The 11,500-nt window shown below is 47.5% G+C and overlaps 1 protein-coding gene across 5 annotated transcripts in view; it reads left to right on the top strand.

Moving 5' to 3' along the window:
* Positions 1–6,481, top strand: part of LOC144155389 (uncharacterized) — a 78,100-nt gene extending 71,619 nt beyond the window's left edge. For all 5 annotated transcript variants that reach the window (XM_077686780.1, XM_077686778.1, XM_077686781.1 and 2 more), the window contains one exon: positions 3,475–6,481. In XM_077686780.1, the coding sequence (XP_077542906.1) occupies positions 3,475–4,577 (1,103 nt within the window). In that variant the 3' untranslated portion in view covers positions 4,578–6,481. The remainder of the gene's footprint in view (positions 1–3,474) is intronic.
* Positions 6,482–11,500: the final 5,019 nt, after the last annotated feature.

An 11,500-nucleotide genomic window follows, 5' to 3' on the forward strand; every position in this document is an offset into this window, starting at 1 on the left:
ATGGCGGCCGCCTGAGCTGCGAAGCGTGGGCGGTTTGACTTTATTTTCGCTGCTTCGCTCGGCCAAGTTTCTGTTCAGTCTGTGGTATTCAACACGGACGTTATCGCGATGGGAAGGCGTGAGATCACGAGCCAGATTACGGGAAGTTGTGTGGCTCGAAAAGCGGAGGTCATTGAACGCTTCGTGGTGCGCGTGACTCTACCGTCGCCAGACCCTGGAGGGTACGCGGTGTGCACGCCTGCGATAGCGGTTCGTGAAGTGAACTTTTAGTCGGATTTGCGATGTTTACACGCTTAGGTATTGCTGTGTTTTGATTGTGGCTCGCTAGCCTTGGGAAGGAAACGGTCGACGCGTCAAACGCTGCGACGCGCACGGCATAGCCGACGCGCATTGGAGCATCACATGTCTGCGCAACCAGTTACTATTGAACGCCAGTTGTTGTAATTAATGCCTGCGACGTTAGATTTAATCTTAAAAGCGACCTGACAAGCCATATCAGGGATAATCAAAGTATGATATGTCGCGGTAAGCGTGCGCTGCAATGCGCGCGAGCCATATCGCCTTTCTTGCGCAACATTTCCCGTGCACTTCAAATAATCATGCAAACAGGTTTAAGTTCGGAATATAGGAATAAAATATGTTCTCTGCGTTAAAAATTTACCTTACTGTCGCAGCATTTACAGTGATTTTATTAGGGAAATTACTGATACCAATGCATATAATCTATGGCCTAGGGCATACTGACTGTGCTGCGAGAAATATTGGATGCCTTGAACGTCAAAAGTAGTGAAAAAAAATTCCCCCGCATTTCCCCGAGGGGGAGAATGTGAAAGTGCGAATGCACGGTTGTCGGCCCGCTTGCGGCGCTTGCGCTCGGCCCCCGCAGCCCACCGCCTCGCCGCCTTCTCTTCCATCTCTTCCATCGGGTTTGTAGTATCACGTGTACACCACGCAGTTATCAAGCCGCTATAACGCCGCTGAGTCGCCAACGCACGCCGCTGACGACGTAGTTTGAATGCGTTAAAGATATAAGGCGCGTTACTCACACTGATATCAGCGTGGCGTCCGTGGCTTAGTCGGTAGAGCGTCGCGCTGCGGCCGCAAAGTCCTCGGATCGAAACCTGGCGCCGGATGCTGTTTCTTTTTTAAATATAGAGGAGCACTGCGAACGCCGCCGCCGCCGCCGCCGGCGGTGGATGGTTTGGGGTCGCTTATAAAGTGCATTCGCACTTAAAAAAAAAAACCCTTCCATCAAAGTTGGAGTTATGCACAAGATTATACCAAGCTTCAAAGTAGCTCATTTGCATCCTTGTGGTATGCAAACTTTTGGCAATGAACACCTGCACATATGAGTACTAAGTTGCAGCGCCAGGCAAAGTAATAAAACATAAAAGAAGCCAGAAATTTACAAATTTAAGTAAAAAAAATGCTTCACTTGTTGTCATGGGGACAACACTGCAAAGGGAAGTTGTCCAGTGCGATACAGCCAACCAGCTAACCTACTTTGCATTGAAAGCCATCTCCGCCTCCGTTTGGTCTGCTAACTGGGCTATGTACTATTCACAGAGGAGCTGAAAATTATGTTTTGTGGACAGAGAAAGGCTGTAAAAGGCACTCCAATTTCAAGGCAAGGCCTTCCAGAAGCCCCATGTTCAAAAGGACATGAAAGGCTACAACCGTGACGACTTTTGATAAGTGAAACCTATGTTGCAACTTCGGAAGCCGTTTTTTCTAAACAGTTTTTTTTGCCACCTGTGTCACTTGTTCCAGGGATTTCTTCGGGACCGCTGGGTCTATTTTGATTCCGTTTCTTGCATTACATTCCTTGATGAACAGTTCAGGTCGTGACACTCTTGGTTTTCCAGTTATGTTTTTTTGTGATTTTTTTATTCAAATAGTCGTTCATAGTCGACATGCCTGTTGCACATTAACCTCTAAAAAAATGAAAACTAAAAAACATTGTGTTGTAAAAAAAAAATTCTAAAACTGTCACGACCTTGTCCATTCATTTGGGAATGCAAAGCACTCTGAACAAGTTTTCTATCATGTTTTATAAGTCGCTCAAGCTCGGTACAAGCGGAACAGAAAGAAAATTTAATAAATAAATAAGTTATCAAAATATTACCTTGAAATTTTTATGGTGTTATCACAGGAGCATTTCCAGTTGCTGTGCCAATTTTCATCAAAATCCACATAGAAATAAAAAAGTTGATTTTGAAAGCCACGTCCCCCCTTAATCGAAATGTAGGGTCTCTCCCCCCGTCGTACACGCGCTGCTTACGTCACGTGCTAAAGAAAACATGAGCGTCCATGAACGTTCCTTCACCCCATTGTGAACAAGGCTGCCGTAGTCAAGCCGAAACGACTTGTTTGTTGTTTTTTAAAGTTTTTAACAGTTTCTTTTGGTCAGCGTCTCCGTTTTTACTTCAACCCCCTTATTTTGCAGCCGAGAAATTAGAAAAAGAAAAAAATTACATACACAGCATCATTTTATTAAGGCATAAGCACTTTTTTCGTCTGCAGTTGCTCATTAAAGCTGTGTGATGATATCTTGTAGGATGACTGCTTCTGTTTGGCTGCCTCCCACGCAGTAAGTGGTCTTTGGTGCAGTACAGAGAACTGTTTGTGGAGCACTTTTTGAACAGTCACAAGACCATGTCGTCAGGAAGCTAGCACCTAGCATAAAACGACCATGAGCAGACCGTCGCGAGAGCCAGTCTGTGCAGGCGGCCAGCAGGTGTCTTGGGGTTGTCGCCGGCCATCCATTAGTAGATGTCGCACGATGCTCGCCGACAAAAGTCGCCACCTTGTCCTTCAGTCCCAGGTGCACAGCTCGGCACCCATGAAACGAAGTCTTCCGAGCGTTACACACTGAGAACTGCCCCTTCAGCTTACGCCAGTAGCGTGCACTCTTTTTGGTGACACTGAACCGGCACTAGTCGGACGCATTGTTGTTGCCTTGGGCATACTATGTGATGTTTCTATTAAATACTGTGGTGAACTAGCGCCAAGTGCCTGAACTTCCCTTGAGCAAGAAGAAAATAGCCGCTTATGCATAGCACATGCTCACTGACAGCAAGGAAACCGGAGAGGAGCGGCAGAACAAAGACGGTGGTGCGTCCGATTGATGCCGGTGGCGACGGTGCCTTTGCGGTTTGGATGGGCCCAATGGACTGCCTGGTTGACAGACAACAACTAATATTAAGCCAATGACCAGTATATAGGTTGAAGGGTGACTATTCAGCAAATTTTTGGTTAAAAAATCTCGACCTATATTCGGACTTATACGGTATGCTATGCAGTTTGGTTAATGAAAAGAAAACTAGTCTCAAAATGCAGGAAATTCCAACATGACGTCAACTGCTGACTGTGGCTCCGAAAGTTTGTCAACCATAAATTTTTAATAGGATGCTGTTGCTTGTACTGTGCCTCGCTCCTGCAGTGGCGAACGCCATCTCCCCTTTCTGTCCCCAGGCTCGCGTCCTTTCAAGTGCCCCCACTGCGAGCTTCGGTTCCGCACGTCTGGCCACCGCAAGAGCCACATCCTGACGCACTTCAAGAGCGGCGGCGTGCGGCGCCGCAGCCGCCTGCTGCCGCGGGAGGAGAAGCCCCCCGCCCCGCCGCCAGCCCTGCTGGAAGGGGCCCCCGGGCCCATGGCCGACGAGGGCATCATGGAGGAGATCCAGCTGCAACTGGCCCCCGGCATCCAGATTACGGGTCTCAACCCGTCCACACAGACGGTGCAGATCGACGCCTCCTTCCTGCAGCACCTGCAGCAGCTGCAGCAGCACGGCAACATCAACATCTCCATCACACCCTCGGTGGGTGCGGGCCTGCCAGAGCAGCCCGCCCTGGATGCTGCCACGTCGTTCCTCATCCAGCAGGAGGGTGCAGGTGCGACGGGCTCCGTGGTGCTGGACCAGACACTGCCGCTGGTGGCCTCCGAGGGAAAGGACGGGGCGGTCACCTTCACTGTGGTGGACCCCGGCGGCGGCGAGGGCCACGGGGGGGCCACCCGGGTGGCCGTGGCCGAGCTGGGTCTGGACGATCTGGCCAGCTCCGAGGGCGCCCTCCTAGACAGCACCGTCATAGACGTCGCCGAGGCAGCCGACCTAGTGCCCCCCGGGGAGGCCGTTGCCACCGAGCCGGTTGGCCGGGAGAAGCGCAAGCGGGCGGCGGGCGGCGGGGCCCGGGCCCACGTGTGCAGCCTGTGCGGCAAGTCCTACAAGCGGGCCAGCCACCTCAAGGAGCACCTGGAGTCGCACAAGAGCAAGGAGGACAAGGTCAAGAAGGCCCCCCACCGGTGCCAGGAGTGCCCCAAGGCCTTCTCCAAGCCCAGTCAGCTGAAGCGGCATGAGCGCATCCACACGGGCGAGCGGCCCTTCAAGTGCAACCTGTGCAACAAGTCCTTCAACCAGAACAACGCCCTGCTCGTGCACCTCATCAAGCACACGGGAGCCAAGCCGTTCAAGTGCGACCTGTGCGGGAGCCAGTTCACCCAGAAATGCAACCTCATGGTCCACATAGGGCGGGTGCACAAGATGGACGAGCCTGCTTCCAAAGAGCCAGAGACCTGAGTGCGTGCAGCGTGTGGCGAAAACGTGTTAATTTATTGAGAGCCCGCTCGCTGCTTTGCAGGGCGGTGATGTGTGCAAAATATAGTTTGGGGCTTCAGCGGGCAGCGGCCCAGCTGCAACTCTATTCTGGTCTTGAGGCAGGTCACCTGGCACTGCTGTCAGTTCCTGCCTGTTTTTGTTTCGTCAAAAGTGCTTCTGAGGTTCTTGCTTCCTTCTGCCAATGGATTCAGGAATAACCCTGTAAATAGTGTGCATACTAGATGTATATTGTGTAAATAGCTTTCACATGTGTATATTTTCGTACAGCCACAATTGTGCAGTCAGTTCAGTTTATGTACATATGCAGCTAATGGGCTGTTTTCCGTTTCTGGCTGGATATTCTTTATGTTGACAACAGTAGTGCAAGTGGGGGGTGCAAACTTCTAGAATACAATTTGCAGGGGTGTGCAAATACTTACTTCAGCTTTCAAAGTGAAACGAAGCAAATAATGGTTTTGCCGAATAGTTTAGACTCGAATTGAACATTTAGCAATTTCCACTACCTTGTTTAAAAGGGTATGCAAGATTTTACATAAAGGCAACTCAGCTCATGTGGAGGTCATGTAGTGTAGCTCATGTAGGAATATGTACATAACTATGTACATATTTCTACAAGCTATGGTTAACCCAATTCTCTTAAAAAGAACTACAGGGGATGCTTTTAAGAATGCAAAGGCCAAAAAAGCATAGTTGGACCTTCTGTTGAACTTTCATGTTGCTCTTGTCAGGTCACTGCCACAGCTTCTTCATCCATAGCCTCTTCCACTGTGGTGTAATTTCTCATTCTCCCTTGCCCGGTACTAGGGCCTGGTGCGTCTTTCATTAATTTACTTTCATTAATTAACTTTCATATTTCACATTTTTAACAAGACGTAAGTTCATTGAAACTGTCCATTTGTGCTTATGAACTTCAAAATAATTAATACCCATGAGCTTACTGCAGGACAGAAGCCTCTCCCATAGACTTCAACCACTCCTGTCTTGTGCTGCCCGAGTCCTCCTTTGCCACCGAATCATCTTGTTTCGTCCCTCCACCAAGTTAATGGTCTTTTTCTACTTCTAGTCCTGTCTTGGTAGCCACTCCATTACCCTGGTGATCCACTGGTTGTCATTTCGTCACGTTACTGGTTCAGCCCAAGCCTATTTCTTTTTCTTAATTTTAACTTATGATATCCTCCACCCGAGTTTGTTCCCTGATCCAAGACGCTTGCTTCCTCTCTCTAAGCAGTACCCCTATCATCTTTTGTTCCATGGCTTGTTGTACTGATTGAAGTTTTCTTTCCGGGTATTCAGTAAGGTGCAAAGTTTCTGCCCCATATGTCGTCACTGGCAGTGGTTGTGTACCATTTTTCTCAGTGATACAGGAAACCTACCATTCATTATGTAGCAAGTTATTCAAAGTTTTCTAGTAGCGCTATTTGATTCGCAGCTGAAACTTGCGAATATTTATTTGCACACCCCTAAAAATTTGGCGACTTGAAGATTATTTGCACTGGGCAGTGGAGCTGAAAGATGAATTTCTAAAAAAAAAATTCATTCTGTGTGTGAAACTATAATGATAGCGAGAAACTGTCTGTCTCTTGGGCATCATACAATGTTGTTCTAAATACTTGGCATGTACAGGGCCTCCAGGAGCTGTACCTGTAAGGTAAACTGTGAGGGTCTGTAGAAATATGCAGCCCACAACTACACTTGTGTCATGATTCCCTTAACATGAAATTGTACAGTCCCTGCTACTTCTCCAAGAGTGTCTGCAGTGTTGTGCTTATAATAGGCATTTGTGAATACCGATTTTAATACAAAAAGCAATAAATGGCCCATTGTAAAAAGAGAGAGAGAGAAAATAAACATATTTATTCATGATATTGGTGCAGATGGTGCGAGGGGGGCGTCCTCTAGTTGGCGACGCCCTGGTCCTTGCAGGCTGCTTGTGCCCTCTATCGGCATGCGCTGGGTGGGGGATGGGAATGATTGGGATCCCCGTACCAAATGCTACAAAATACCGGGCCAGGGGCAGAAGTTGCAGTTGCTGTAGTTTTAGGTGGAGTAGATATGGTGAAAGAGGATAGAGTTTGGGTAGGAGCTGGTCTGGAGCCCACGGTGTGTGACCGCCTCGACTCGAGAAAGGTTGAGGTGAAGTGGCGGGAACTGTTAATGCTAGTGTCTATTGTCCACATTGTCAGAAAAGTCTATACTCAAGAAGCGGCATGGACCATCTTAATTCCCCCTAGGGACTTGGATCCAGCGGTACAGATTAGATAAATGTAAACCCACTGTCGGCATTACCTGTAGCAGCAAAATTCCCATTGGCTGTGACATAATGCTAAGGAGCCAGCTGAATTGTTGGTGGCGCAGGAAAAGAAAGGATGCAAGTATGTACTGGTCTCGCTCAGAAGTGCAGGTGCGGCGCATTGCCGCACTCGCTGCTGGTCCAGCTTCATGACAGTGTCCACAATACCGGCACCTCCGTTTGGCACGGCAGCTTCCCAGAGTGCTCATTTGGGCGTTAACAGTTGTGCATCCATGACCCATAATAAGTTCTTCGGTGTCCTTGAAGTTTTGTTTTCCTTGAAGCAAATTATGATGTGCTTCGAATAGTTTGAATAGTTGAAAAGTAGGTAACCAGCTGCAGCAATGAACACTGCAATAGAACTTGATTAGCAACTTAATAATGCATGAGCGTCGCTAAAAGCATAACTTGATTCATGTGGTGACACCTGCTTAGCCAAAAAGTGAAGTTTGAATCCCATCAAAAATTTGTGGCTGCAAATGGGAGTATGTGCCGGCCTAATGTATGTATTGGTTGTGAACATGGGTATTCGCCCACTGCGTAGGCGCAGATTGCCTGTGGTTAGCTATCGGGTCGTAAGTGCTTCAGCACCTGCCACACCTGTTTTCGCCTTCAGTACTGCCCTCCTCGAGGCAGCAGAGTCTGACCTTTGGGAGAGTGAGTTGGCGACGGAGATAAGGTAGCGCAAAGCAAGGGACACTCCAGCTATGGTGAAAATATGAAACGTAGGGCTTGGATTAAAATGTCATTTCTGAGTTGCTTGCCTAATGGCATTTTATATTGTGTCCGACCGTGTCTGAGTAATGGTCACTGCATATGTGATTGGTTTTGTTTAGCTTACGTTTCGCTACCAAGCCCCAGCGTGTAAGACTCAAGGCTGATACCATGAAAGAAAAAAGAAAAGCCAGCTTAACTCTGTCGTTACCGCGCCTATTCAAAATCGTTCAATTTGAACGATACTTTGGGAGCGCCGTTTCATGGCATTCCGGGCGTTGCTCGAACAATACAGCTGTTTGGAGTTAGACCAGAAAATGGCCTTTCAAAATCAGTTGTTTTCATTTTCGCAACAAAAACGTGATTTTTTACACGTGTTTGAATCACCTGGGTGTGGAAAAGGGGCGTGGTCATCGCGCGTCACTGCTGCCAATGAAGAATGTGTGTCACTCGTAATTATTCTGCATCAGCGTTTGTTTTTTTTGTTATCAGGGCATGAATGATGAACCAGCAAATGATTTTAAATCGTCATGTTGGCACTCTGACAGTAATAATCCCTGAAATCGACTGAAAATGTCAAGCAGTGTTTGTTTGTAAAGCTACTTTATGATTTTAGGCAGCTTTATGGCCTTTGCGCACATTTTAAGTTGTGTAGCAGTTCTACTTACCCCAGGACCATTCGCGAACAGTTTACAACCGTTTCGGTTTCGTTTCTGCATCGCGAAATTCATATTTAGCGCTACTACTACACACTTACCCAACTTCAAGGCTACCTGCCATGGCGCCTTGGGCGTCCGCGACTGATCCTCGCATAAAGCATGCTACTCCTGATTTCACTGGACCCTAACCCGATTTCTGCGATAAGAACTTCAGATGCAAGTCAAAAGATCACACCCAGTCGCCAGATATCTGTTCCGACGAGGACAGCGCTTCAAACCGGCCTTGCACAATGCCAGCTGTTCGCCTTCCAGTTTCATTTCCATACGAGGGTATCAGTTGAACTCTCGTTTAGTTGAACTGTCTATTCGGACGAAGCCTCCGATAAGTTTTTGTACTATTTCATTTCAAAACTGTTAGGTGGCGCTGCAACAGAGGAGGCTCGTTGTAGTGATCGTTTTTATCGCGCAACATTTACTCGGCCAAAGTTTGCAGGGCACGATTCTAGCGCATCGCACCTCACTCCTACAAGTAAGGCTACAGTTGTAAGTCAGGAGATGATAATAAAGCTCAACTTTATGTTTTGAGAGATAACTGACCGTGAACGTCAACAAGCATCAACCACGGAGCTCCGTTTTCAACTCCATGCATGTTTTTCCGCATCGAGTGCTTGTCCCAAATATTGTGCTGGCTGTAAATGCAAAGTCAGTCATTGACAAAATGTTTTTACGTTATGTGGGGGCAAATTGGTGCCTCTGATGATGTGAAACCGCCAGATTTCTTCCACGGAACCACCCGAAATTGCACATTTTGAATTGGAGGTTGGGCTTCACCGCATGACACGAGCACCGCGCGTGCTAACATTTTTTTTATATCTGAAAAACTTCCGCGCACGTTGATATTTTTTTTAGGGTGTGTTTTTGAAATGTTTCCCTACAAAATGTATATTCTAATTTTTTTCTACTACCGCTGGATTGTTATACACAACTCCTTTTTTATCATTTTTTTTCGACATTTTGACAAAAATTTTGATTTTGATATTTTTTTCGCAACTATGATATATGAAAACATTTAAAAAACTGGTGCTATTGGAAAGGCCTTTAAGTATTCTGCATTTTGTGTTCCTGTAATTAGTGCCTAACCAATTTTTCAAGCAGAAACAAAATGTTTTCTTGGACCCCTAAAAATCGGTCAATTTTCCCGCGGTAACGGCTTGTGCGGGGAATGCATGTGAGACATGCATCCTCTTTCAGCGAGGAGGAACAGCCTAACCTTCACTATTTGTGAGTGCCGAATTCTTGAAAATTGTTGAATACTGAAACTCTGATCAACGTGAATATCAAATAATGCATTGTTCAATTGAGTACTTAAAAGGAATATAATATTCTCCCACACTTAGCTATGAGCATTCTGAGAATGTCTCAATCACCAACAGTCACCAGGTTTCGTCCAAGAACGAGCCATTTATCATATAGGCAATTTATTATGAGCATATGATCAGTGTGTTGCACGTATGGGCAAAAACACCACAGGGTTCCTGCCACAAAACGCATCAAAAATGCACTCTCCAAATGCTTCACTGCACTGCGCAGCACTGACATTGGCAACCGTTGTGCAATGCGTCAAATGCAGAACCTTCAGCTTGAGCTCGTTATGCCAGACGGTCACCAGGTTTCGCTGAGGAAGTGATGTTCCATTCCCTGATAGGTACAAGGCTGGCACTTCTTGCACGGTGTAGAATGTTAATTATCACAGCGATAGGCTGTGCCCACACCTAAACCTACCAAAAGAAATACCGAACCACCCTTGTTTATGAAAGCAATGCATATACATAATTGATTAAAGAAAACATTTTTGCAATAAAATCAAAACCCCTCAAAACGCGAAGCTTTCTCCCATGCAACCTGAGTCAAAGTCAAAGTCCAAAATCCAAACTGCTTCGACAGTGTTGAAATATCACAATCAGATGGACATCGGCTTCATAACGCAAGGCACCCGGTTCGATTCTGACCACGGGAAGCATTTTTTTCTAAAGGTGCTTGATGTGCCTTAGCTTATCATCATCATTTTGCAAAAACCCACTCTGTAAAGTTGGCTTTCCCACAGTGCATTTTGGCACGGCATCGAACACCATCAATGAGGTACGTAAAGCTTCGCTTTAAAAAAAATCAAGGGGCTGGAGAAAAAGCTGTTAAAAATGTGCTGGAGCTCGAACACAGGCTGTTAGCGTCAGAACTGTGCTGCTTTACCTGTGGGCCAAAGAGGCTGAAAAGTGGTGGTTCCTTACCGTATTTACTCGCGTAATCCTCGCACTCGCGTAATCCTCGCACCCCTAATGTGAGCCACCAAAACTTAGATTTTTCGGTTCCTCGCATAATCCTCGCACCCCCAACTTTGCAGCGGCGAAAGTTGCCTGCTCGCGAAACCCGCATGGTGCACGCGCTCTCCAACGCGCGCCCTCCCCCGCCGCCTCTCCGTTCGGCGGAGAGCGCTGTGTATCCAAGGCCATCCAGGCGCCCTAACAACCTGCATGGCTACTCCCTAACAGGCGCCCTAACACGCTACTCACACTGTCCTTGAGCCGGTTTCGCGTGTGCGCAACTAGACGGCGTTCGCGCAGCCCGCTGTCGTGTCTGATGTCGCCGTCGTGGTCCCGTCGTTAAGCAGCAGTCAGTGAGTCACTCGCGTCAGTGGTGGATAGCTCGCTGCCATTTTGAGAACTTTTTGGTCTATTTGTTTTGTGCTTGGTGCCGCTTCACCATGGGCAAGAACGCCAGCTACACTGCCGCTTTCAAATTGAAAGCGATAGAGTACGCGATCGAACACGGCAACCGCGCCTCAGGCAGGCACTTCGGCGTCACCGACTTCAACGTGCGTTACTGGAGTAGGGCACCCACGTGACGACGACGAGATAGGGCGCGCGCCAGAAAGCAAAGGCGGCAATTTCATGATCGCTGATCGACGGGAGACTGTTTACGTTGTAAATAATAAAATAAAAAGAAATAGCTCCTGTTGGCAGCACTGAGCTAACATATACAAAAAACGACCGCTACATTTAGCGGGACTGGCAGAAGGCAAATTGGCAACACTGTGCACCGGATTTTTTTCCCCCGCATAATTCTCGCACCCCTATCTTCGCATTGACTTTTCCGAAAAAAAAGTGTGAGGATTATGCGAGTAAATACGGTATTCACTATTACCACCAGTGGCGGTCTCGTACTGC

This window comes from Haemaphysalis longicornis, unplaced genomic scaffold, assembly GCF_048455015.1.
Source record: "Haemaphysalis longicornis isolate Haplotype H1 unplaced genomic scaffold, Haemaphysalis longicornis Haplotype H1 scaffold_1, whole genome shotgun sequence".
NCBI classification, from domain to species: Eukaryota; Metazoa; Arthropoda; class Arachnida; order Ixodida; family Ixodidae; genus Haemaphysalis; species Haemaphysalis longicornis.